The 27,321-nt window shown below is 39.7% G+C and overlaps 1 protein-coding gene across 4 annotated transcripts in view; it reads right to left on the bottom strand.

The window, feature by feature from the left end:
- The window catches only part of LOC130068934 (potassium channel subfamily T member 2), a 113,792-nt gene that overhangs the window by 25,862 nt on the left and 60,609 nt on the right, over window positions 1-27,321 (bottom strand). For all 4 annotated transcript variants that reach the window (XM_056232590.1, XM_056232605.1, XM_056232611.1 and 1 more), the window contains exons 4-15: window positions 26,620-26,673; window positions 23,303-23,351; window positions 22,831-22,890; window positions 21,596-21,670; window positions 19,569-19,652; window positions 19,158-19,252; window positions 17,937-18,117; window positions 15,388-15,552; window positions 14,193-14,329; window positions 13,026-13,089; window positions 11,393-11,501; window positions 345-453 (exon numbers count right to left, since the gene is read on the bottom strand). In XM_056232590.1, the coding sequence (XP_056088565.1) occupies window positions 345-453; window positions 11,393-11,501; window positions 13,026-13,089; window positions 14,193-14,329; window positions 15,388-15,552; window positions 17,937-18,117; window positions 19,158-19,252; window positions 19,569-19,652; window positions 21,596-21,670; window positions 22,831-22,890; window positions 23,303-23,351; window positions 26,620-26,673 (1,182 nt within the window). The remainder of the gene's footprint in view (window positions 1-344; window positions 454-11,392; window positions 11,502-13,025; window positions 13,090-14,192; window positions 14,330-15,387; window positions 15,553-17,936; window positions 18,118-19,157; window positions 19,253-19,568; window positions 19,653-21,595; window positions 21,671-22,830; window positions 22,891-23,302; window positions 23,352-26,619; window positions 26,674-27,321) is intronic.

Genomic DNA, 27,321 nt, shown 5'->3' with positions numbered 1-27,321 from the left:
CCAATCGCACAGATTCCTATTCAAATGACTGGATTTCGGCAGTGAAATTGACACCTTAAATGGGCCCATTGACTTCCATAGTATGGAAAAAAATACTATGGAAGTCAATGGGGCCCTTGAACTGTTTGATTACCAACATTCTTCAAAATATCTTCTTTTGTATTCAGTAGAAGAAAGAAATTCAAACCGGTTTGGAACAACTTGAGGGTGAGTAAATGATGACAGAATTTTCCTTTTATGTGAACTCTCCATTTAAGTTCATAAGCTACAATCTGATTAGATTTAATGCTGTAGTCAAAATCCTGGCTACTAGAAGTGAGTGAGTAGGGACGATTTATACTCACTGTCCTCTAGAGGAGTGAATCAATAAGGTGATCAGGGTGGAGGTGGCAGGACACACACAGTTGAGGGCCAACATGGCGTACTTAAACTCTTCTTCACAAACCACATGGTCTGCAAAATAAGAACACAGGAGAAATATGATTTCTTAAATTGTTGTGTTAATGGATGTATTTTCATTATGAAGGAATGTTCAACATAATCTAACCTAAACTGACATTGTATTGATTATCAGAGAAAAGAATACAAAGTTCTGTCATGAAACTCTAGATGGCGCAGGCTGATAGGTCCTTAAAGGGATAGTTCACTTTGAAATTAATTTTTGATATGTTTTAGCTTACCTCAAGGGCATCCAAGATGTAGGTGTCTTTGTTTCCGCAGAAGTTTCAATTTTGATATTTTTAGGTCAAACCGTTCTTGTCTGTCAGTCATATAATGCAGGTCTATGGTCACCACCTCAAAGAGCATGCACAGAGAAGTCCAAATTAAACATGATTTAATGACTCGTAAATGTAAGTACACATTGATGGCCTAAGACACGAAACGAGCGGTTTGTGTGAGAAAACGAACAGTATTTATATAGTTTTTACCTCTTGTAACCACAGCCACGTCCAAGTGATCTGATGGCGCGGGCGCTTCGGTCTGTGCGTTATAAGAGGTAAAAACAATATAAATACTGTTAGTTTTCTCACACAAACTGCTCGTTTCGTGTCTTAGGCCATCAATGTGTACTTACATTTACGAGTCAATTAATCATGTTTAATTTGGACTTCTCTGTGCATGCTCTTTGAGGTGGTGACCATAGACCTGCATTATATGACTGACAGACAAGAACGGTTTGACCTAAAAATATGAAAATTTAAAATATTGCGGAAAACAAAGACACCTACATCTTGGATGCCCTTGAGGTAAGCTAAAACATATCAAAAATTTATTTCAAAGTGAACTATCCCTTTAACTCCCCTAGCGACAAAAACTATACCAAAATTGATTTAAAATACATTTATTTCACACTAAGCATACTAAAAATAAATTAACATATATATCGCTTGAGACTTCCTGATATTAATATTAAATATAGGCATTTCAGATTGATCAAACCAACATTTGAGATAATGTGATGCGATTCGTCTGCTGGTTAGTCCAATTATCCAATCACAGCCACTGTTGAGGTAAAGTCACGTGAGTTTGTTGTCGCGCATCAAAGGATTTATTCGGTAATTGGGTTTCCATCATTGTTTATTTTCGTGTCTTCTTATGGGATAAAAAATATCAACCTCAACTGAGCGCATGCGTTTTTTATGTGCATTTTTAGAATTTATGCGCTTCTCGGCTTTTCCATCCAGTGTTTTTTATTGGATATCCCAAAATGAGGATACTTTTGTGAAAACCGCAATGCAATTTTTTCAGGATTCTTTGACGTATAGAAAGTTCAAAAGAACAGCATTTACTTGAAACTGAAAACTTTTGAAACTTTATAAACGTCTTTACTGTCACTTTTGATCAATTTAACGTGTCCGAAATTTCCATGACAAATCAAACTGTTCTAATATCTGACCATGGGAACCCTACTAATATAGCATGCAGAAAGGCAATCCCGCCGGAACATTAATTGAAACCATCATCCCTCCAGATTAGTATTGCTAATCCATTTGCACATCTCAGTTCCCTGCATTTGATTTTCAAAGACACATATCGCATGGGTCAAAGCCTCTCGATGCCATTAACAGAGTGTGAAATAAGGCAACTCCTGAGATCTCATGGTCCTTTAACTCCCATGCTCAAAACAGCGGCCCTCTTAAACGCCATCAACACAGATGAGTGAGCACACATCAGGTTAAGACCTCCACTGCCATTTAAATGCCAGCAAAAGTACCAGAAAAACACAGAAAGAGCTTAGAAAAAACTGGGGGCAAAAGAGGATGTTTTTAAGTGTACACAAAGTAATAATGCGTTCATCCGGAGGAAAAATAGCAGGCACTGCACTAATGACTGTCTCGTGGATGGAGTGCAATTTTCATGTGGCTTGTTAGCGGTGAGTGAAAACACATTTACTAATTTTGCTAATTAGGGAAAGTAGTCAATACAATCGCATTAGCATTGAGGAAAACATTGACTCCGGTTTACCTCGGATTCAGTAAAAAAAAAAAAAAACGTCCTTTATGTAATTTGTTTTGAGAGAGTTTTTTTTGTTCCTTATATTTTATCTTTTGTCCAAGCCTGCATTGAATTAGTGATATGGTGAATGGTATAAAATTTGCCAAAATAGACGACTGGGTGGATTTATTAGGGTGGATGAGTTAACGTATGAGTATGGTCGGAATTTATTATTTTGCTCTAGTACAATCTTATGTTTGTGGATTTGGATTTGAGGAATTACAAATTAGAGTTTAGAGTTGCAAAAACAATGTGAAATGTGTGCTGCCAGAAAAACCTGCACACAGCCATAGCTAGATTTTACTGACATCTATTCAAACACGCTACTCGCCTAAGGATAGAAGAATGCTCCAATTGTTTGAATAACCCAAGTCAATTCAGAGAAATGCGTAGGCAAAGGCACGAAGAAAGATTGAAGGTAAAATTATGAAATGAGGAGAATCAGGAGGAGAGTAGGACTGATTGTTCTCTGTGAAACAATTTAGCAAAATTTCAACTTTGAAGCTAAAATAAAGTGTTATTTGACTATAGGAATTCTTTTCTTTTTGACTAGTATCTTTGTTATGGTTTTGATTGGCATCATTTGTATTTTTATTATGTTTCTAAGTGTTGTCAATCTTTTTGTTATTCAAATAGAATAGTTTTGATAGACTGTTTTTTTGTATTCATTGTCTTTACTATTTTATATAAATAAATAGTGTTATTATTCACATATTATTGATTTGCCAGACATTTTTGTCTATTATGTAGTTTATTTACTTTTTATAATTTTGTGTTTTACTTCCTGCTGCTGTCATTTCTAACATTTTCTTTGTTCTTTTTATTGTTGTCTAATGTTATTGACAAAATATTGTTTTGATAAAACAATGCTTTGTCTATTTATTTTGTTATTTTGTTGTTTATTACTTTTTATTTTGCTCATGTGGATTAAATGGGTGGCATAAATATGTAGTTGTACATATTGCAAACAGTTCTACTGAGCGCAATATGTACAACTCATATTTATTTATGCCACCTTTTTACCCCCCCTGTGCAATACCTACTGATATCTACTCATATAACCTTTAATACATTCTATTTGTATAGAATTATACTAATTATTTTCTATTTGCATATCTTGGGATGCCTATCCTGAGGTAACTAGAGAGTTTGTCAGCTGCAGTTTGGATCCAGCCTATTATGAAGACTTCAGATGCCCAACACCTATGAAGAGACGGTGCCAACTCCTGCAAAGACTTGACATGCACAGATCAACATGCACCAATGCTACATTTTTTATAAATGTCATAATAATTTGTTAGCAAACAAGTATTCATTACTTCAATGAGCTCATTGTTTCTGCATTAAATTATTAATTGTTTAAATTAATACATTTTTAGCTAACTGTGATTTTGTAGTACATTTCTGAAACACATAACTTAGACAGTTACCTCTGATAACAGATCATTGTAATATGGACCCATGCACTTTCTGTAAAGCTGCTTTGAAATGATGTGTATTGTGAAAAGCGCTATACAAATAAATGTGAAATGTGAATAAATGTGAAAAATAATACATCTCTGCACCACTGTTCTATGCACACCCAACAATTTGTACATATAACTGTAAATTATGTCAACTTTGTTTGTGTATATTTGTATACAACAAATGCATTGCGTCTATGAGCACACAATTTTCAGGGTTTGGGTTGGTGAAAGTAGCGAGGACTCAAGTGCAGAGCAATGGCCTTTTATTAGGCATAAAAAAATTACACAAAAACAAAGAAAAACTACCTCGTGGGGGGAAACAAGACCGGTAGCAAGACTTCACAGACTAGACTTGGCATGAACAAGAAAGGGAGAGCAAACCAAGCAGGAAACGAGGGAGGTCAGGTGGGGATAATGAATCAATAATCAGGTAACAAGATGGGCAGGGTTAGACAATAGACAGGAGAGCACATGGCACAAGGAAACACACATGACAAGCCATGTGCTCACACCAAACATGACAAAAACACAAGCACATGGTCAGTAGAACAAATCACAAGCCATGTGCTCACAAACACGAGACATGAACATGCAGCCAATGAAAACACTCATAAGCCACGTGTTCACACAAAACATGACAACACGAAAGCACACAGCCAGTGTAAACACAAGCTGCGTGCTACACAGCATAGCCCAAGACAAATTGTGTCAAAATGCTGACACTAGACGCCCCAAACACCTCGGACGTCTTCAGAGAAGGCCAATGGAACTGGAGTGTGGAATTGGCATGCCTGGCCACGCCCCTGGACATACAGGTATTTTAGGCGGCTGGCGTGCATCACACACTTCAGGTTTGTGCATCTTGGCCATTTCAGCGGACGGCACAGAGTTGTGGCAGGAGGGACGCAACGTCTCTGGTTCCTCCCTACGGTACTGCAGCCGTAGGACCTCTTCTGATTTTTCAAAAGGAGTAAACATATTTACAGCTGAGTATACCTGGTTGTCAACGTTGGGAAGCGTTCACCTTCTCTAATGAGAAAGGAACATAACGGAGACCACATCCTACCAGAAAGAAGAAGTTAGAATGTGGAAAAATCCTAAGGACTCACCAAAGGACGGGTACTACATAGGGAAAAGGTCTCTGTGGTGGGCTCCACCTGACGAGGTGAAGACTACTGGCCACAGAGGTTGGTGACGGAGCAAGCTCTACCCAAGGTAAGACACTGTGTTTGCCGACAGGGAATACATCGTATGTACATTTGGGGATACCAAGAATGACCCCTAATGTCGGCATTTCGACATGACATCAGAAGTGACCTAAATAAAGGGAACTGAAAGAAAATCCCATTCTGTCAGTTCCTCCCGAAGCAAAACACCGTCGTGTACAGGTAAGAAAGCTGTTGCAATATTTATTGTTCCGTTTTTACCATTATGCTGTTTAGAGAGTAGACATAGTACAATAACATTTTCAGTGATAAACCTACTCTTACAATAACTGTTCTGTTAATAACCCTCTGTCGATCCGACTGTCAGTGGGCGGGGATACAAAAATGTAATCTGTAGTTTTAATGAAATCCCTAGAGCTGCATTTTGCATCATCCGGCAGGCATTTGCAGACAAATAAATGTGAATTTCTTAGTCCAGGTAACATGGAAAAAGAGTAAAACACTGTTCATTTACATATACTACCGACATTGTAACAATATAAAGCAGGTTAAAAATGTGCAAACTTACAGTTAATCTGTAATTAATAAGGATTGTACTTTGTCTGATATTATTTAAACAATATCTTTTTATTTCTGACACTGTAACTTCATGAATAAATAACTAAATATACCTTGTTCTTTGAATCAGTACTCCAGCCTGACATGGAGAATAAAGGCAGCACTTGAAAATGCACATTCACTCAGATGTGATCAAAGATCAAATGGTGAATTAAATACCTTGGTTCCTCTTCATGCAGACCCTTTCTGTTCGACCACTTCATCTCCTCTTTCACTAACTCCCTCATTTACAGCAACCTCAGAAAGCACACACTGACCTCGGCTAAAGCGGGGACGCAGCACAACAGGCTAGAGCACTGTCATAATTGTGTTTCTAGATTCCTTTTTTCTCTAAAGCTGCCGTTTTTGCAGAGTAGCAGCCAGTGAGAGACTGTGCTCATTCTGTGAACCCCAGCAAGACGGCAACAACAGTGCCACTTCACTGCCATTAGCAATAATTAAAGCAGCATGCTGGTTATGTTTATGAATGACCTGGCTCTTGATATAGCTACGCATAACACTGTGAAGAACTGGAAGAGGTAAAGCGGCCAGTTGCTATTTCCAAACATGCCCACGGAAAGGAAAATCAAATCAATTAACGCAGCAAAAGTCAAACAAAACAAACAGCGGTCCAGAAGTCCCAGAATAACCATGCGAGATCAGGCTGCATGTGAACGAAACACTCATGTCCTCAATCCACTGATGTGAACATTAAGGTGCGATTAAGCTATTTGTAGAGCTGAAGTCAAGTCTACAGCCATACTCATTTATGCCACCCACTCAGCCACTTAGTGCCTATATTCCAAGCAGTGTCACAACGTGTCTGCCACGCATAGAAAAATTGCATATTGATGTGTTCTGCCGAACTGTCAAGTGAGCGCTCAGGAAACCACCAAGACGCCATGCCGCCCACAGGTTATAACCACCTCAGACTGATATGAAACTTAAGTAAATATATCACAAGTGTCATTTTAACGATAACTCTCAATAAAATATGCACATTCTTATTCATAATCCAACATGTTGCACATATAGTAGAATCAGATAAAACAAACATTCGTATCATCACTTTTACACCATACTTCTGGGTAAGTGTCCCCAATATTTTTATGGCATCCTGTCTGCGGTCACATCTGACAAGACGCCTTCATGTTTTAATTTTCATAATAATATTAAATAACTTGACACTCCAAATTATTATTTGAAAGTAGGAAAAAAAATATCTATATTTGTAAAAGTATTAATATATTACTAGATTTCCCTTGAATCCTTTTTTATACATACCCTTGAGAAAAAGAAGTGTGCTTTAATGCACTGAATGTGCACTTGTAGTGTACAAGTTTTATACTGGATTTGCAGACGATATAATATTTTTGAAATTAAACACCACTTAAGTGCACTTGAGAGTAAACTTTCATGACTGTTTCTTAACATACTTAAGTACACTTTTAAAAAGGGCACTTTGTAATAATGTCATAATGTCAAGGTACATTTAAAAAATAACTATGTTTCAATCTTTTGTCATGTTTTATAAAAGTACACTTTTTTTGATTTGTTGACTAACACTTGTAAAATACTTGATTATAATTTTAACTGTAGTGTGTTTTTGTCACGGTTGGCTGTGATATCTAAAGGGCATGATGATAGTATCCAGAGAAACACTTAATTATAAAGCAAAACAAACACATAGGAGAAATCACGGGAAACCAACCACTTTACATGAAGTAACACGGAAGAGACAGGACAAGGAATTGAACAAAACAGGGAAAACTTATACTAGAACTAAACGAGGGAACTAATGAGTTAACAAACAACAGGTGAACAGAATGAAACTAACACAAACTAGAAACTAGATCAAGACAGCAACAAACAAAGCATTCTCCTGACAGTACGCTACAGATACAGGGGGCGCTATAGATACAGGGGGCACTGAAGATACAGGGGGCGCTGAAGATACAGGGGGTGCTAGAGATACAGGGGACGCTATAGATACAGGGGGCGCTGAAGATACAGGGGGCACTGAAGATACAGGGGGCACTGAAGATACAGGGGGCGCTGAAGATACAAGGGGCGCTGAAGATACAGGGGGCGCTGAAGATACAAGGGGCGCTGAAGATACAGGGGGCGCTGAAGATACAGGGGGCTCTGAAGATACAGGGGGCGCTGAAGATACAGGGGGCGCTGAAGATACATGGGGTGCTAGAGATACAGGGGGCGTTATAGATACAGGGGGCGCTGAAGATACAAGGGGGGCTATAGATACAGGGGGCACATACAGGGGGTGCTATAGATATAGGGGGCGCTATAGATACAGGGGGCACTGAAGATACAGGGGGCGCTATAGATACAGGGGGCGCTGAAGATACAGGGGGCGCTATAGATACAGAGGCGCTGAAGATACAGGGGGCGCTATAGATACAGGGGGCACTGAAGATACAGGGGGCGCTGAAGATACAGGGGGCGCTGAAGATACAGGGGGTGCTAGAGATACAGGGGGCACTGAAGATACAGGGGGCGCTGAAGATACAGGGGACGCTATAGATACAGGGGGCGCTGAAGATACAGGGGGCACTGAAGATACAGGGGGCGCTGAAGATACAAGGGGCGCTGAAGATACAGGGGGCGCTGAAGATACAGGGGGCGCTGAAGATACAGGGGGCGCTGAAGATACAAGGGGCGCTGAAGATACAGGGGGCGCTGAAGATACAGGGGGCGCTGAAGATACAGGGGGCGCTGAAGATACAGGGGGCGCTGAAGATACAGGGGGCGCTGAAGATACAGGGGGCGCTGAAGATACAGGGGGCGCTGAAGATACAGGGGACGCTATAGATACAGGGGCGCTGAAGATACAGGGGGCGCTATAGATACAGGGGGCACTGAAGATACAGGGGGCGCTGAAGATACAGGGGGCGCTGAAGATACAGGGGGCGCTGAAGATACAGGGGGCGCTGAAGATACAGGGGGCGCTGAAGATACAGAGGGCGCTGAAGATACAGGGGGCGCTGAAGATACAGGGGGCGCTGAAGATACAGGGGGCGCTGAAGATACAGGGGGCGCTGAAGATACAGGGGACGCTATAGATACAGGGGGAGCTGAAGATACAGGGGGCACTGAAGATACAGGGGGCGCTGAAGATACAGGGGGCGCTGAAGATACAGGGGGCGCTGAAGATACAGGGGGCGCTGAAGATACAGGGGGCGCTGAAGATACAGGGGGCGCTGAAGATACAGGGGGCGCTGAAGATACAGGGGGCGCTGAAGATACAGGGGGCGCTGAAGATACAGGGGGCGCTGAAGATACAGGGGGCGCTGAAGATACAGGGGGCGCTGAAGATACAGGGGGCGCTGAAGATACATGGGGTGCTAGAGATACAGGGGGGGATTAAGATACAGGGGGGGATTAAGATACAGGGGGATTAAGATACAGGGGGCGCTATAGATACAGGGGGCGCTATAGATACAGAGGATGCTGAAGATAAAACACTGAGTCATATGCAGGTCGTCTTGACCCACTTTAGGCACCCGTGTATGTTTTCTGGGTCATGCATTTTAGTGTTATGTCAATGACTGACATGGCAGCAAGGAAGCGAGACACCATTCTTCAGTTTCAGATACAGGAATTAGTGAACACCAGACTCATTTCTCATTCTCCTTTGATTGCAGCACTCTATAGTGACTTTGTTCGACTGACAGATTGTGTGAAACTGTGTAATCTGTGGTTGATCTCTGGGTAAAGCTCACTGACTCTGCAGCTGCCTCAACCACTGACTCATCGTGTCTGTTCCTCCTCCGCCTTCTCATTGACCCTAAAATAAGCGCCGTCACCACATGCTGGGCAGACCATCATGTTCTCAGCATCACAACCACAGGACTGTACAGGTCAGTGAGAAAGTGAGTCTTCACGTGAGTCTTCTCATTTTTTGATTTGCTGCTCACTGGAGCAAAATCTGGATCTCTAATAACTGCCTCAGCTCACATCCTGCTGAACCGCGAAGTTCTCCATCATTTCCCGGTAATCACTCTAGAATAACCCTCACACATACACACACACCAAAGCAATCCTACAAACTTGAGATGTGCAATATGCCAGAAACTTTCTGCAATTTTTGTATGTATCCCACGGGGCTGAGGAAAAACACTGAAACGGCATCTTCCTAAACAGGACACTACTCCCAAACAAGGGTTGTATCGACTAGTCGACTAGCTACTAAGTTATTAGTGCTATTTATAGTTAGTAACTCCGCAAAACCATTCAAGGAAGGAAGGTCAATTGAATGAACAGATCCAGTTGGTTTCCAAATGGAGATGTGAAGGGTGAGGTTGGAGTGCAACAGAAGCTTGTGGAGGGTGAAGGATTTTCTTCACTTTTCCAACACAATCAATTCTCAGCGGGTGATTGAGACAGCTGAATTGAAGGCGGACGGGACGGGTACAGTTGTTTGTGACAAACATTGTGCAGCAATGTCTGGAGGTTTGAGCGCTCCACACTCTCTCCTCATTCAGACAAGTATGCTTGATTTACCGGGCTTTTGAATATGCGAGGGACTGGCTCTGCCAAAAACAGCCTGGGTGACCATGAGCCAGCCGCCAATTATTAAAGTTATGAATATTTTATTTCATTTTGTATTATGGGCTTGAATTTCAGTTTATTTTTTTTGTTAATTGTATTGGTGCATAATGTTTATTTTGTTTGTATTTTAAATGACTCTTTTTTTTTTACTTGTTTTAATGGTGCATAAACGTTTATTTTGTTTGTATTTTTTTAATGATTATTTTAAGATTTTATCTTTTAGTTAAATAGTGCATACATTTTTTCTGTTCATTTGATTAGTGCATAAATATTTTATTTTGTTTGTATTTTTTAAAAATACTTCAATTAGTCAACTAGGTGATTACAGCACATTGAAAATATTCATAACCGGAAATAAATGAGTTTAAAACAGAAGTGCGTCATGAAGCTCAGTGCATAATGTAGTCCACAATAACAACATATTGAGTGTAAATGATTGTATGTATTAAAATCATAAATGGATGCTGCTTTATTGGGACATTACTTGTCCCTGTTTCCATACACTCACTCCAAACCCAATCCATTAAATGATTTTCTCATTTTTAAATACCTGTTAGGTGCTTTATTTCCACTTTTTGAATATTTTCCTCATTTTATTTAAAATAAATGCCTCTCCGAACTGATATGCGATGGGAAAAGGGAGAAGGAGTTCGGAAAAGCCGGATTCGATCTTGCTAACGCCACACCACTGATTCTGTTGTCTGTGGGATTTCTTTTGTAATTTTGTCTGGCTCAACCAGACATTGGTGGGCGGAGTTAGTGTAAAAAGCCTCTGCCAACAAGGCGGGCTATTTGCACTTGGTGTAAAAAGACACTCTGTAATAATACTGGCCTTCACCCACATAATTCATCCATCACAGCATAGCATGTTGTGAGGAATGGGTGGACTGGGGAAATAAAAAGCATTCTTCACATTTACACAGCTGAAGAGGGATATGAAGTGGGTTTATTGTTGAAGGACGCAGCTTCAGAGGGAATGGGATTGGCTGATCGCCTGCTTCTCAGCACACTCACACATGAACGAAGTGCATCAAATATCACACTATCCTCCACTCTCCACACCTGCATCCCTGAGCGAAACACATTTTGAACGCTGACCTGCGAACTTGATGTGGAACTTATTCTCGGGTTTGAGGATCTGCACATAGAGAGGGCAGTTTGGGGCAAAGTCCTTCACGGCCCATGCTCTGAGGATGGTCTGATGGTCCTGTGTCAAAGAAAAACAGAGAGAAAGAGAGAGATATGAACAGAAGTATACCATTAGTCCTAGTGTCTGCTCTTATGTACCAGCCATTACCCTCTTTACAGAGAAATTAACATCTAAAGTGCCTGATAACTAGTGAAGGTGAATCTCATCAAAACCGGTACAGGTCTCATTTCAACGCAAAAATCAAAAGAAAAAAATATATATATGCAATGTAATATTATTTTATCATTATTAAGCACATTATTGCAATTTTATCTTTTTTTTTTTTTGCATTTTGCAATAGCCTATAGTTTTGTCACATTCAGTTATTGTATTAGTTTCATTTTAGTTTAAAAAAATACGTTCTATATAGTATGAATTAGGGTATTATGAATGAAATGCGGACATACTACATCCACAATGTTACTGTCACGTGACCTTCCAGCGTCAGTTGTGTCGCTTCACTGCTAGAAATCCTCTCCCGTGGCCTCATGGGATAGTAAAGTGTCCATCAAATGCACACTTCAGAATCACAGAGGAAGTTTTAGGTCATTCGGACATCCAGTACTAGTCTGTTGACATACTGGCGCCTACTATATAGTAGGAATTATTCGATTTTGGACTTTTAGTTTGTTTCTCATTGTTTTTCTTTTCCGTTTCCTTGGTTGTCAGGGCATTTGTTGTCATGGTTACTCATTGTTTGATTGATTAGCCCTACCTGTCTCTTATTTCCTTCCTCAGTTATCCTGTGTATACAGTATATTGCCCTCAGTTTTAGGGGCTGTTTACACGACACCGTTTTCAACTAAAAACGTTAAACTTTTTTATGCGTTTTTTTTTTTGAGTGCCTGAAAACGCAAACTTTTGAAAATGGGTTTAAAAGTGCAAGTTTTTGAAAACTCCATGTAAACAACAAAAAAATCTCTGAAGACGATGACGTCATGCACATGCGTATTACGTGTTTCGTCTATAGTGTTTCATCGCCATCTAATGGCCTGGCAGGAGAATACAACGTTTTAGTCGTTTTTGCGGATCCGAGTGAATGGGGATTGTTTTAACAATAGTGTCGTCTGTACGCAGAAAACTCAAAGGAAAAACGACTCCGTTTTAAGCATATCATAGTTTTTTTTTATATTACTGCAATAAAATAATTTTTTATTGATGGTATGTATTACAGTAAGCGGAGAAGAGAATGAATGTCACAATGCAAAATGTCTCCTTTTCTTGATGCTTAATATAAAATTATCATTTATTTCTTTTGATTTTGGGTTGAAATATGACCCTGACATTTTCTTGACAGGTTTCGTGAGAGGCATCCAGCTACTTTCTCAAACGTCGCTTACAACTGCCTTGAGAATAAATCATTTCATGTTGAACTGTCAAAATGTAATATCAGTAAGGAGGAGGATGTGAAAGAGTGAAATAGAATCAGGCTAATACATGGGATGTTCGGATCTGCTGCTTCCTATTTTACGGACAGAAATGAGAGGGTAGAGAAGCAGAATGGGATAAAAGGTGAGGAAATTGAGCTGGAGGGGAACATACAGCGGCAAAGCGGTCCACTTCAAACCGGTTGCTTAGGATAAAACAGGCCTCTGCATCGTCCATCCTGCAGCCGATCACGATGAAGAGGACACAAGAGACCAGAGAAACAGGGTCAGGTTCCATAACAGGGGGAAAAGGAGGGAGACAAAGAGAGTGGACAGAAGAGAAAAACAGAGAACGTAAAAGATACAAGCGAATACTTCCAAAAGTGTTCATCTGACATCTGAGGCATGCTACTGATAACCACAAAAATATCTTCAACTCGTCCCTCAAAAATGAATAAGAAGTGTGATTTCTAGTTAATCAAAAAAAGCTGATATGGTAGATATCAGTCTAAGCAAGACTATCAGAAAACATAAAGAAAGGGAAACGTTTGACCATTTAAGCTTTGATAATATAATGTGATTATATAAGAGATCATAATTTTCATGATTAGTACTAAATACGCCACACAACAATTTTCATCATTTCAAATCAGGCACCAAATAGAGTGTGATGTGTTCGAAACATTTAGTAATACATGTTTTTACTCAAAGTCATTGACATTAATATGAGCTACACACTGCTTTTAAAGCCTCCAGTCAACATTGCAGTGACTGGGAGTGCTCAAAATTTATTGATTATGAGTTAATGAAATGGAATATTTATATAGACTTGAGGCATAGTAGGTCATGATGTCCCTTGTGAAAAATTAGTACACTTTAAAAAAATAAGTACTCATTATGGAAATAATAAACTTCAAAAGAATACTTACACTTATATTAAATGCAATTAGCTAAACTTTAGAGTGTTTCTGACCCACTCGAGTAGGACTTATGAACATCTTTATATGTAATTTCATAATTACTTCAATTGTCTTTATACATTTGCCAGTACACATGAACAATATTTCACTGACAGGCATTTATGCTAAACTAAAATATACTGGGTTACACTTTGTCCTTGTTACAATGTAATTATCCATTTAAGTAATGAGTAATGATAACCAACTACTTGCTATAGGGTTAGGATTAATAAGTGGCCTTTCATTCAATCGATACTATAATCAGCAAGTATAAACTTAAGATTTGAAGTATACTACAAGTGCACATTCAATACAGTTAAGCGCACTTTTCTTTAACAAGGGGTGTTTTCGTGTGATATGCACTGTTTTCTCAGCAGGCTTACTTTGCTCTCATTAGGTCCTGGTCTTTGAGAGCAGATCCCTGCAGGTAGATGACCCTCTGAGCCCACAGTGGGATATGGAGTACTCTCCGCACCTGGACGTCCATTTCAGCAGGACACAAGATGACCACATAGTAATCCTGGGCAAGTTAGTGGAAAAACGTTGTCAGACAGACACTGCAAGCCAATGCAACCCGTATCAAACATAAATAGCTTGGTTAAATTAAATTGATGTTCTGTTAATCCTAGTACAAGCTTCCAGCCATCCTGAAGAGGATTAACAACGCACAGCAGGCGGTCTGAGCTCATATTAACATTGGGTCTCATTTATGAAACACGAGCAGAACGAATTTTTGTGTAAATCATGTGTAAAGTGGTTCTGGCGTAAATTTTCGGATTCATTAAAATGTTCGGATTTTCCAAATGTTAGTTGGTATACAAGAAATCTACACCTGCTCCCAGCCACGCGTAAATAGTGCGCTTAACACCCGAACGTTTTGCTCATTAATAAGGCTGCATTTTAATTCACCTTAATCGGGTACATATTTGCACAGCATTTTGTAAAAAAAATTATATATAGTAATTACATAAGGTTTTTCTTATTATGAGAGCCAGTAATAGCATCTGCGATGGTGGTCCTTCTCCAGTTTGAATACTATTTTTCCGAAGTGAACTAATTCGTTTTTTGCTCTCAAGCTTAATGTCGAACCATTTTCTTCTCACTTCTGGGAATGTTCGATTAACAGATGAAACTCCATTAACTGCATCTGTAATATGCTGCCAAGCTTCCTTTTTTTTTAGGACCCGATACGCCACTATGTACGCTTGAAAATAAAATGTGGCGTTTTGAATGAACTTCTGATAATAAAACTTCAATTTCTGCATCTGAGAATTTTTTTTTTTCATTAGCATTCATGTCATAATATGATGCCCAAATATAGTTGTCAGTCGGATTTAATGGGCGGGATTTATGGTAATTGAGAATGAACGTGCACGCGCATCCCATTTACGACTGACTGGAATTCATTAACACACACACACATTTCACTATTACATCTGACGTTTACGAAGTATTTGTGAATCAGGAGAAGAATTTTCAGGAAGGTCTATTTACGCGCAAATCATTTGCATATTTACGAATGTTTCATGAATGAGACCCATTGAACGTACATGTGTACACACGCACACGCATACTTACCTGCAGTCTGGGGTGCGCAAAGAACTCGTTGAGAAAGTCCATGAGCAGGTCTATCTTGAGACAGCTGACACACAACACCACGTGCTTCTCGGTCTGGGCACGATAGCGGCTGTAGTTCCCTCCAGACTTCTGTCGCTCCATCCACAAGAAAGCCAACTGCTCAAACTATGGGAAATTACAGGGAACGAGGCTTCATCAAGACATCAGACTCCACGTGGCTTATCAGAACCTGAAATAACTATCTGTGAAATTAAGTTCTGCGGGCAAACTAATTCTGATTCATATAATTGTATACAGTATTTTACTATTATACAATAGTTTTGACTAGTCTTGAATATTGCATATTGCTACGGACTGTTTGTGTGGAAACTAGGGTTGTAACAATATATCGTGTCACAATATATCGCAAAACAAAAATGCAACAAAATGTATCGTGGATAGTGAGAATATGTATCGTGCATCGTTCACCCAAAATTAAAAAAAATTCAGAGTTGTGTCAGTAGCACTACATTAAACTACGATATATAATGTTGAATATAATGTATAATAATGCAATGGGGGAATATTTGTGTAAAATTGGTCTACATTATTTTCAATGTATCTAGTAAGTGACAGAGTGCAAGGATATTCGTCTAAAATAATTTTGTATTTTAAGCGTCAGAATCATGAATATTTTTATTCTGGTGTCACCATCATCCTGTGCATTGGGTTACCAGCACCAAAGTCCAATCTTATTCATTTACACCCACAATGTAATACAATTTAGCATTTTAATCAACAGTACATTTTTTGTTAACCTTTTACCATATGTCTTGGAGTACCGCAATAATATCATAACGTGATATGTATCGAATCGTGACATGAGGGTATTGTTACACCCCTAGTAGATACTGTTTTTGATCATGTTTCTGCAAAGATAAGGCTGCTGTTGTGGATTGTGTGGGTGATATTGGCTGTGAGGATAAATAAAAGCGCTCAGATGCATGTTTAACAGCAGGCGTAAATGTCTGACAGAAGTGCTTTGCTCCCGGTATTGAGAACCTAAAGGGATTCTCAGCAAAGATTTGAGGTGTTTTAGTAGCAGTCGTGGGTAATGTCTGCTATTCATTGGCTTTCAGGCAAAGGGTTGTTGGGAATTGAGATTTGGCACTGTTTAATTGCAATACAAAAGCTTCGAAGAAAAAAAAAAAACTCATTGCGATGTGTGCACAGGGAGCGATGGGATATGGGGGCTGCTGTCAGTCTGTACGGTAGGATGGCTCTCAGCGGGCCGTGAGCCATGCCGGAGATTTCCCCTGTCAGGCCAGAAACAAACACAGGCTCGGCCGTAACGCTCGAGCACCAGCTGCGTGTGGGGGGCAGCAGTAAATGTCAGCTGGTATTTGTAGATGAAAAGAGTAGGAGGGCCTCGCCAGAGCCACTGCCATTTCCTGTGTGACGGACACATAGCAGCCTCCCGAAGAGGAACCTGGCAGGGAAGCCCTCACATCACACATGAAAGACAAGCCCGCTCTCATCTCATTCTCTCCTCAGCCCCACGGGAGGCTTGTGCTCGTGAGTAAGTGTGTGTGAGACCTGTTTGGGTGAGTGTGTGTCAAGCAATACGAGGTATATGTTGAAATGGGATGTGAAATACGTTTCATTAAAAGCACTGTGTACATGGAAGCGTTTGTGTGTGCGTGTGTGTGCGTGTGTGTCAGACTGTGAAAATCACCAGCTGTGTCGCGTCTCACGGGGCCTTAAACACAAAAGTGATTCGGCTCAGTGCTTTTGTCATCATAACCACATAATATTTGCATAAAATGTCTGACAGTTGAAAGTAAAAGTGGAAAACCTTTTTGAAATCATCTTATGTAAAAGACCAATGCAGAACTACTGTTGAGGAAACTGAGAAAGTTAAGATAAAATACTCCCTTTCATTCACTAGATTCTCTGTAAATGTTCCACAGTAATTCGTAAAATTTGCCTAAACTAAACAATTTCAAAGTTCTTTCAAAGAACTTGCCGAAAGCTTGACGTGAATACTAAGTGGAACGGATATATTCTGTTAAGATGACATAAGGTAAGGTAACAATTACTTATGTCAAAACTGTAAGGCTAAGTGTGATCCTTTGAAATCTTCCACTCATCTTTCAGATTACCAGCAATTTAGACTGTAACAAATGTCCAACTAATTTAACTTAAAAACTTTTTAAAGTATAATCATATTTTATATATTAATATATTTTCTAGTTGAAGCCTCAAAACTGAAGTTGAAAACTGAGTTGAAGTATTGGAAAAAAACATATGTTGCCATGACTTATTAATCATATCAGCTTTTGGACCAATCAGTAAACATTTAGACAAAATATGGTCAATAGTGCCTGTTTTTGCTCTATATGACCAATGAAAATATTTCTAAACAAAGCCAGAGCTAAATAGTTTTAACATGGTAATGGATACGGCAATGTTAATGTATTTGGTCTTGGTAGACTAGATCTATATACAGTATATATATATATATTATTAAAAGTATGAGTTGGAACGGGCCGACCATGTATTTTATTTACCTGTATTGGTAGAACTATAAGAGCTACACAGATCATGATGACCACGAGCAGCTGAGAGGGCCAGATCTGTGGTGTGACATCACCAAAGCCCACCGTAGAGAAGGTGACAACACAGAAATACAGAGAGTCAAAGAGCGTCAGGTTGTTCCCTGCTCGTTCCAAGTGCTGAATCCCGCAAATACTGGAAAAGAGAGATAAAAGGGTGTAAGAACAGCTGAAATATGGATTTAAAGGGATAGTTCAGCCCAAAATGTAAAGTCTGCCATTATTTTCTTACCCTCGTGTTCTTCAAAACATCTATGATGTTATTTTAAAGCACTATGAGTATGAACGGTTGTGTGGAAAAGAGCTGTACTAAGATTTTTTTGTAAAAAAAACTGAATAAATCATTCCTTGAAAGGCTTTTCAGGTGGACAGGTGAGCCTTATCTAGGGTTTCTATCATCACCGGATGGTTAGGAGCAAACTGCGATAAACTGTGGTGAGCCCCACACAAGACGACATGATGTGAACCCTGTTTGCGTGCCCGTGTGTGGGTTATCTTTCAGTACCGCTGGTGTGTGCGGCGTGTGTGTGTGTTTGCTCCGTGTTGAAAGGCCGGTTGAGTCAACACGCAGCTGTCAGCGGTGAAAAGGTCATTCGATTCTCTCCCTTCTGTTTTACAAACGCACCGTTACCCTGTACATTCGGCATCCTCCCTGCTACTTCCCTCACAGAACATGAGAACACACACACACAACATGGTGTTTAATTAATCAGCACTGTGGAAACACCATCCTGTCAAATCCTGACCAGTCACACACACAGCTGCAGCATCACCACAGATCCTATTCTGCTATTCTACACCTTTCTTCACCTTTCGGGGTGGCAGTGGCTCAGTGGTTCATGTAGGTTGTCTACAAACCGGAAGGTTGGTGGTTCAATCCCCGGTTCCACCTGACCAAGTGTCGAGGTGTCCATGAGCAAGACACCTAACCCCAGCTGCTCCCGACGAGCTGGATGGCGCCTTGTATGGCTGACACCGCCGTCGGTGTATGAATGGGTGAATGTGAGGCAAAATGTAAAGTGCTTTGGTGGCCATTGGGTCTGTGAAAGCGCTATATAAATGCAGTCCATTTACCATTTCTTGTACCAAAAGCACAATTAAGTGTTCTGCTCTCCCACTGATTTATTGTAAAGTTAATCAATCTTCGCATTAAATTAATAATTAATTTTCTCTCACCAGGTGAAGATGAGGCAGAGGAGGGTGCTGATGAGGATGAGCACCTGGTTGAACATGGCCGAGTGTGTGCGCTGAATCGCTCTGTGCAGGTCATTCTGAAAACAACATGAAGGAGAACCGAGAGATGAAAGAAGGCAGAGATGAGAGACAGTGAGACGTTTAATAAAGTATAGTGCTGCTATTGTGCTTGTACTTGTGATAAAAAAACCCAAAACAATCATCAAGAGGTCTGGCAAATTTGATAACCAGCCAGCTTTCGACAGCAGAGGACAGATACAATCAGGAAAACAAGGCAAGGCAGAGGAAGTGAGATAGAGATGGAGAAGAAAATAAGAGCTGTGTGATAAAAGTGGATACACACAGACACAATTTCACTGGAAGAAAGGACAGGAGATAGGCTTCATTTCTTACAATCATGTTCTCAAGAGCGTGTTTGGCCAGCCAGCAGTTCAGGAAAACTGGAATGAACAAGTTTCTGAGGGAAGGCAAAATCACCTGATTGGAAAGAAAAAAAGACTTAATTTCCTTCAATTCAACGAGTTTTGTGATACAGCTGTAACACAATACAGAGTTTGCAGCACCGCTATTCAGGAGCACTGCTGCTCCACTGATTAATGTTTAGCTCCATGGCAAATATACTATATATATATATATATACATATGTATGTATGTATGTAAATTATAAGACTCACTGACTGCAAGCAAGTCACTGAATCAGTCACACAACTCACTTCCTCACTGATTCAGCCTAAATTATTTACTCTTGACCACAGGTAATGACTTGAAATGATCTAAGAACCATGACGGTTATGAACATAATGTTAAAAATGCAAATACAATGCAGGTCTGAATATATATATATATATATATATATATATATATATATATATATATATATATATATATATATATATGATAATAATAACCTCAGTGTCACGATTTGGTCTTGTCTGTCACGTTTTGGTTTGTTCATGTTATGTTACATGTCTGTCATGTGAATCCATGTCTGTCATGTGATCCTGCCATGTGTCTTGTCATTGTTCATTGTTTACAGGTGTCCCTTATCATTAGTCTGTGTATAGAGGGTATGCGGGTGACGTCACCGTCGGCCGGAGGGACTGCGGTTACGCCCACTAAGTGGCAAAAAGACTGAATGGCAGCATTTGTTTTCAGCCTGAATGGCGCGAAAAACACATCTAAAACTGGAAAGAGCTTTGCGATTGACTGTACAACTAGATTTGACAAGAAATCTGAGGTATATTTTTACAGACTGCCGAAAGCTACAGAACAGAGAAGCAAATGGATGGCTGCAATTCATAGAAACAACTGGACTCCAGGCAGCAAAATAGGGATTTTCAGTTATCATTCTGTGTCAATATGCTGAATTTAGGGGTAAAACCATACCCTATATATTGTATTGTTATATACTGTATTGACAACTCATCAATTAAATAATTACCATTGTATATTCTGCATAATTGGACGCTTTTAAATAAACACTGACAAAAAACTATACAAGTTTTAAGGATGGACGATATATAACATTGATTTAAGTGATCACATGGATTTAGACCTACCTATATTGTATTTATATAAAGGCAAATTTGCTTTATGTATTTCCCCGGCGTGGAAATCAGGCACATATATATTGTTTAATTGTTAGTATAATAATAATAATGTCAGAAACAAAATAAAATAATATTTTTAAATGTTAAAAAAAATTAAAGGGATAGTTCACTTTGAAATTAATTTTTGATATGTTTTAGCTTACCTCAAGGGCATCCAAGATGTAGGTGTCTTTGTTTCCGCAGTAGTTTCAATTTTGATATTTTTAAGTCAAACCGTTCTTGTCTGTCAGTCATATAATGCAGGTCTATGGTCACCACCTCAAAGAGCATGCACAGAGAAGTCCAAATTAAACATGATTTAATGACTCGTAAATGTAAGTACACATTGATGGCCTAAGACACGAAACGAGCAGTTTGTGTGAGAAAACGAACAGTATTTATATCGTTTTTACCTCTTGTAACGCACAGACTGAAGCGCCGGCGCCCTCAGATCACTTGGATGTGGCTGTGGTTACGAGAGGTAAAAACTATATAAATACTGTTCATTTTCTCACACAAACCGCTCGTTTCGTGTCTTAGGCCATCAATGTGTACTTACATTTACGAGTCATTAAATCATGTTTAATTTGGACTTCTCTGTGCATGCTCTTTGAGGTGGTGACCATAGACCTGCATTATATGACTGACAGACAAGAACGGTTTGACCTAAAAATATCAAAATTGAAACTACTGCGGAAACAAAGACACCTACATCTTGGATGCCCTTGAGGTAAGCTAAAACATATCAAAAATTAATTTCAAAGTGAACTATCCCTTTAAATATAATAATAATAACAAATGATCCATGTCCATGAAACCATGTTTACTCACAGTGATCACAAAAGGAACAGCGCTGATCATCTCCAGAATGAACGGAATGCGCAACACTTGCTCCCAAACGTTGCCCTGGAAACAAGGATACTTGTGTCAGGGTCATGAAACTAGTGTTTGTGTGACCTCTTGGATTAGAGGATAAAACGCTGCTTTGATAAGGTTTGAACCATTGAAAAACAGCAGGGTTAAAGGTCACTCTCCTCGCCCGCCCTCGGAAATATGTTTCATTTATCGGATGCAGTTGAGCCCGTGGCACAATTAATGTGTTAAATGTCTGCCATATTTTACAAGCAAGATATATGTTTAGGTCTTACCCATGCGGGACCTGCGTGGGTTAAAAAGCCTCGTTGGTTTAGAAAGAAATCAAAGCAGAACAAAAAGTGAGAGAGATGTGTTGATGCAGGTTGCACTCATCGCACGGGGATCAAACGAGGTGTAGGAGACTCTAAGAGATCCCTTCACTATCAGTGTCTGGAGGACAAACAAGCCTCGTGCTTTCTCTCACCACTTAGCCCCTTCAAAACAGCTCAACGCAACTCTTCCTCTACTCTTCAGGTGGTTAAGCTTGTTTCTGAAACGCTGTAGCTCGCTTGTTTCTTGTCTAAGACAGTCTACCAGCCCTAACCAGATTGACCAACATGATGAACCAGTTTGGACCAACTACTGCCCATAAATACCGGCTACGAACATCTAGGAACCACACCGTGCCAGCTGCCATCAGAAGGCAGTTTTAGAAGGATTCTATCCGTTTCTCCATCTCATTTTGTCTGACCTTCTCAAATACACTCTGGGGACTGCAGATCTAATATATTCAGGATGAAGGAACGATCTAAAAAGTCAATGGGACACAATGTTAAACATACCAGCTCTGCTCATGAACATTAATTACATGAGGTAACGTAGTCTGAGCGGATTTTCCAAAAAGTCCATAATAGCATTAATGCTCACATGTTCGTTTAGTCAACTGCCAAGCAACCAGATTTGTGTGGTGAGCTTCTTTTTCTTTGGACTAAGCAAAACAAACATACTGATTATCAGTCACAACATGCAAGATAAATATCCCAATACAGAAGGTTATTTGGAGTTATTTGGTAAAAGGCTCAAATGCAGCTAGCATTGCAATGAATATGAATCTGGCAGATACTGTAGTTCTCTCCAGGTATTCTAGGCGTCTTTGAAGCCAGTATAAGTACTAGTGATAAAGCCATGAGCACATGGGTTGTTTGACTCACCTTGTAGCTGAGGTACACCAGCAACATTGTCTCTGAAAAACTGATGAATGCAACAAGCACCTGGAGAGAGGAGAAAATAGACAAACAGAGAGACAAAAAGAGACCGAGATTAGAGAGAGAAGCTGAGGCCGTGTAGGAAGAAACAGCAGGAGCAGTGAGTTTCACACTGTCTGAGAATAAATGGCGAAACTGTGGGACACACAACAATGGGAAATGTGTCTGTGCGTGTTTCTTTCAATCACAGGCTCTTGTATGTACCATGGATTGATTTAATATTTATTTTTGCTACTATTATTTGGTTACACTTTACAATAAGGTTTCATTTTTTTATCATTAGTTAAATACAAAGTTCTGTCCATTGCTTTAATATTAAATACAATCATCAGTTACTTTTAAAATCACACAAAGGACAAAAGTGCCTGTAGAAAAAACACAAGTGTATGTGTGTGTGTGTTAATGAATTTGTTCTGACCTGAAGAGCCCAGAGTGGCAGAGGCCTGTTCACCCAAATGATGAGGGACCTGATGACAGGAAGCCATTATTATGACAAAATGAGATAAAGAATGAAAGGGAAATGACAAATTAGAGATGCTCGGATAAAGAAGCAGGCCCATAATTGAACACTTTTCCCCCCACACATGTCAAACAAACACACCAATTCCAGAATCCAATCAATTTACAATGCCTGAGCAATAAACAGATTCATACGGACATTTTTGTTTCAAATTAAGAAATCAAAGCTGTGTTGTGTGTATTCTGCATTAAAGTAATGAGCAGTCAGACACACACCATTAAATGCTTACAGACTGCCGCTAGCATTTTTGATTCTTAATAAATAGCAAAAACCTGACCGCCTTGTTACACAGGTCACGGAGACTCCTTGTGCACTCTCCTGAAGTCAATAAATCAATTCTACTGCTGGCATGAGACAAAACAGTCTAACTGTACACAACACAATACATTTCTAGCAAAAAAAGTATTTTTGAATCACAGCCAGTCAGAACATGTTGGATATTTAACATACAGTTCAATTTTAGACCAATCAGATTTGATTGTGGGCGGGGCTACCAGCACAACATCACAGAAATGGGAAAACGACCAATTGTTGCAGTCGGTTAAAAACATTCTGCTCGTGCTTCATTCATTGAGTGGTTTGGAGTCACACAGCAGCTTTACCCTTGTTAAAAAGAAATACCTTTAAAAATTTACTTATGGAGATATTGCACTTTAAAAGAATATACTTAAGTGTGAACTGAATGTAATGTTTTCAGACACTAAAAGGGATAGTTCACTTCTTAAACTTCTTAAAAATCCTGCCATCATTTACTCACCCTCAAGTTGTTCCAAACCTGTATGGTTGTCAGTTGATGGACCCCGTTGACTTCCATAGTAGGAAAAAAAAATACTATGGAAGTCAATGGGGTCCATCAATTGTCTGATTACCGACATTCTTCAAAATATCTTCTTTTGTGTTCAGCAGAAAGAAATTCATACAGGTTTGGAACAACTTGAGGGTGAGTAAATGGATTTTCATTTTTAACTATTCCTTTAACTCCATGTTATGCAATTAAATGAAAATGATTTATAGTTTAAATTTATATTAAATGTTATTAGCTGAACTTTCGAGTGCTAGTAGGACTTATTTACATCTTTATAATGTTGTCTTTGAAATATGGTTGAAGTGTACTGCCGAATGTACAGTAACAAGCATTTATGCTACACTAAAATATACTTCAATGTGTATTGAAACTTCTATGTTATGTATTTAAATATTTGTAATCACACATTTGCAACGATGAAGTTGCAAATTTACATTTAAACGATAGCCAATAAACTTTAAATGTAATATTGAATAACACGCAACAATTTTATAATCAAGCACTTTTTGTCAACATCCAAATAAGTGTACTTCTTTAAATTATGACAAGATTATTAAACTCCACCTGTAGTCAATAATTGTATCCCTTAAAACTCACCTTTGATCACCAAAATTACATATTTGAAAAAAATTCTTGACAATTTTTTTCATGCCTTAAAATATCTTGAATATAACTCTACACTCGTCTCATTTAGTATTCACGGTTCTATGAATATTTAAATTAGCCCCGCCTCCACTTACACACACCAGCTCAGAGATCCACTCGTTGACGATCACACGTTGACCTGATTGGTTACAAGGTAGTTTGTGACGTCAGAAACACCTAAGTGGCCTAGTATTTCATAAATATTATCTGCAAGTACAGTTTTTTTTTTTTTTTTACAGACACACACACACACACATATACACTCACCGGCCACTTTATTAGGTACACCTGTCCAACTGCTCGTTAACACTTAATTTCTAAGCAGCCAATCACATGGCGGCAACTCAGTGCATTTAGGCATGTAGACATGGTCAAGACAATCTCCTGCAGTTCAAACGGAGCATCAGTATGGGGAAGAAAGGTGATTTGAGTGACTTTGAACGTGGCATGATTGTTGGTGCCAGAAGGGCTGGTCTGAGTATTTCAGAAACTGCTAATCTACTGGGATTTTCACGCACAACCATCTCTAGGGTTTACAGAGAATGGTCCGAAAAAGAAAAAACATCCAGTGAGCGGCAGTTCTGTGGGCGGAAATGCCTTGTTGATGCCAGAGGTCAGAGGAGAATGGCCAGACTGGTTCGAGCTGATAGAAGGGCAACAGTGACTGAAATAACCACTCGTTACAACCGAGGTATGCAGCAAAGCATTTGTGAAGCCACAACACGCACAACCTTGAGGCGGATGGGCTACAACAGCAGAAGACTCCACCGGGTACCACTCATCTCCACTACAAATAGGAAAAAGAGGCTACAATTTGCAAGAGCTCACCAAAATTGAACAGTTGAAGACTGGAAAAATGTTGCCTGGTCTGATGAGTCTCGATTTCTGTTGAGACATTCAGATGTTAGAGTCAGAATTTGGCGTAAACAGAATGAGAACATGGAACCATCATGCCTTGATACCACTGTGCAGGCTGGTGGTGGTGGTGTAATGGTGTGGGGGATGTTTTCCTGGCACACTTTAGGCCCCTTAGTGCCAATTGGGCATCGTTTAAATGCCACGGCCTACCTGAGCATTGTTTCTGACCATGTCCATCCCTTTATGGCCACCATGTACCCATCCTCTGATGGCTACTTCCACCATGTCACAAAGCTCTAATCATTTCAAATTGGTTTCTTGAACATGACAATGAGTTCACTGTACTAAAATGGCCTCCACAGTCACCAGATCTCAACCCAATAGAGCATCTTTGGGATGTGGTGGAACGGGAGATTCGCATCATGGATGTGCAGCCGACAAATCTGCGGCAACTGTGTGATGCCGTCATGTCAATATGGACCAAACTCCCTGAGGAATGCTTCCAGCACCTTGTTGAATCTATGCCACGAAGAATTGAGGCAGTTCTGAAGGCAAAAGGGGGTCCAACCCGTTACTAGCATGGGGTACCTAATAAAGTGGCCGGTGAGTGTATATATATATATATATAGGATTTGAAGTATTTGGACGTATTAGTATTTTGAAGGATTTGGACATTCAAAGCACACTTCTTTTTCACAAGGGTATATTAAGCTTAATATGAAATATCAGAAGAGATGAACAGCAAAGTTCCTGATAAACATATTCAAAAGTGGAGATTCACATTCCTTAAATTTGTATTGATTTTCTTCAGATTTTCTCTATTAAAAATGGCCGTATGTCTGTGTGTACCTGGCCCTCGGCCACCATGTTCATTTCTCATTCCAGAGTCAAGAGCCTGAATACTTACCAGTCGAAATGGCTTCTGTTGTGGGCAGAGACATTCTGTCTGAGACAGCCAGGACTGCAGGGGAAGGAAACACACACACAGATAAGAGTTCCAACGACTTGCTTTTTATGCATGGACTGTCCAAAGGCACTTCAGTCTTCTCCAGATCTCACTTTCCCTTCGTCTACCCACACACTCTCTCTCCAACACCACATGAACTCTCTCCAAACTGAAAATAGATTTTCACTTTTGACCGTCCTTCTCTGTTCCTGTCGTTCACTTGCATCTCTTTGGCGTGAGCATGTTCTTCAACACTTTGGCAGAAAATCTGTTTTTTATTTTTCATTTTTTCATTTACACTCAGAAATACAACAGACTCTGGCCTGTTTCTCTGTATATGCCTGTCTTTCTTCTTTACCCTTCCAGTGATTCCTAGTGCCCTCAGTGACAACCTCTTCTGGTGATGCGACAAAGTTCAATTTTATGCAAATGAGAAGTGATGTAATGTAGTGGCTACCAATAGAAATGCAGACAGCCATTCGACTGATATGGCTGCAGTTGACCAGGAACACCTACTAGCAAAAGCAACAGTACAACTAGTCAGTGACCTCGTCCTCAAGCGATTAAACGCGACCTTAAAGATATACGTTCAGACTGACGGTTAGCAAATCAGTCGGTAAAGATTGTTGTTCCTATTTGACCGCTGTTTCCAAATGTATCAGG

The sequence above is a fragment of the Rhinichthys klamathensis genome, unplaced genomic scaffold, assembly GCF_029890125.1.
Source record: "Rhinichthys klamathensis goyatoka isolate OS25496 unplaced genomic scaffold, OSU_Roscu_1.1 h1tg000015l_1, whole genome shotgun sequence".
In the NCBI taxonomy this organism is placed as follows: Eukaryota; Metazoa; Chordata; class Actinopteri; order Cypriniformes; family Leuciscidae; genus Rhinichthys; species Rhinichthys klamathensis.
This window is presented reverse-complemented; position numbering and strand designations above follow the sequence as displayed.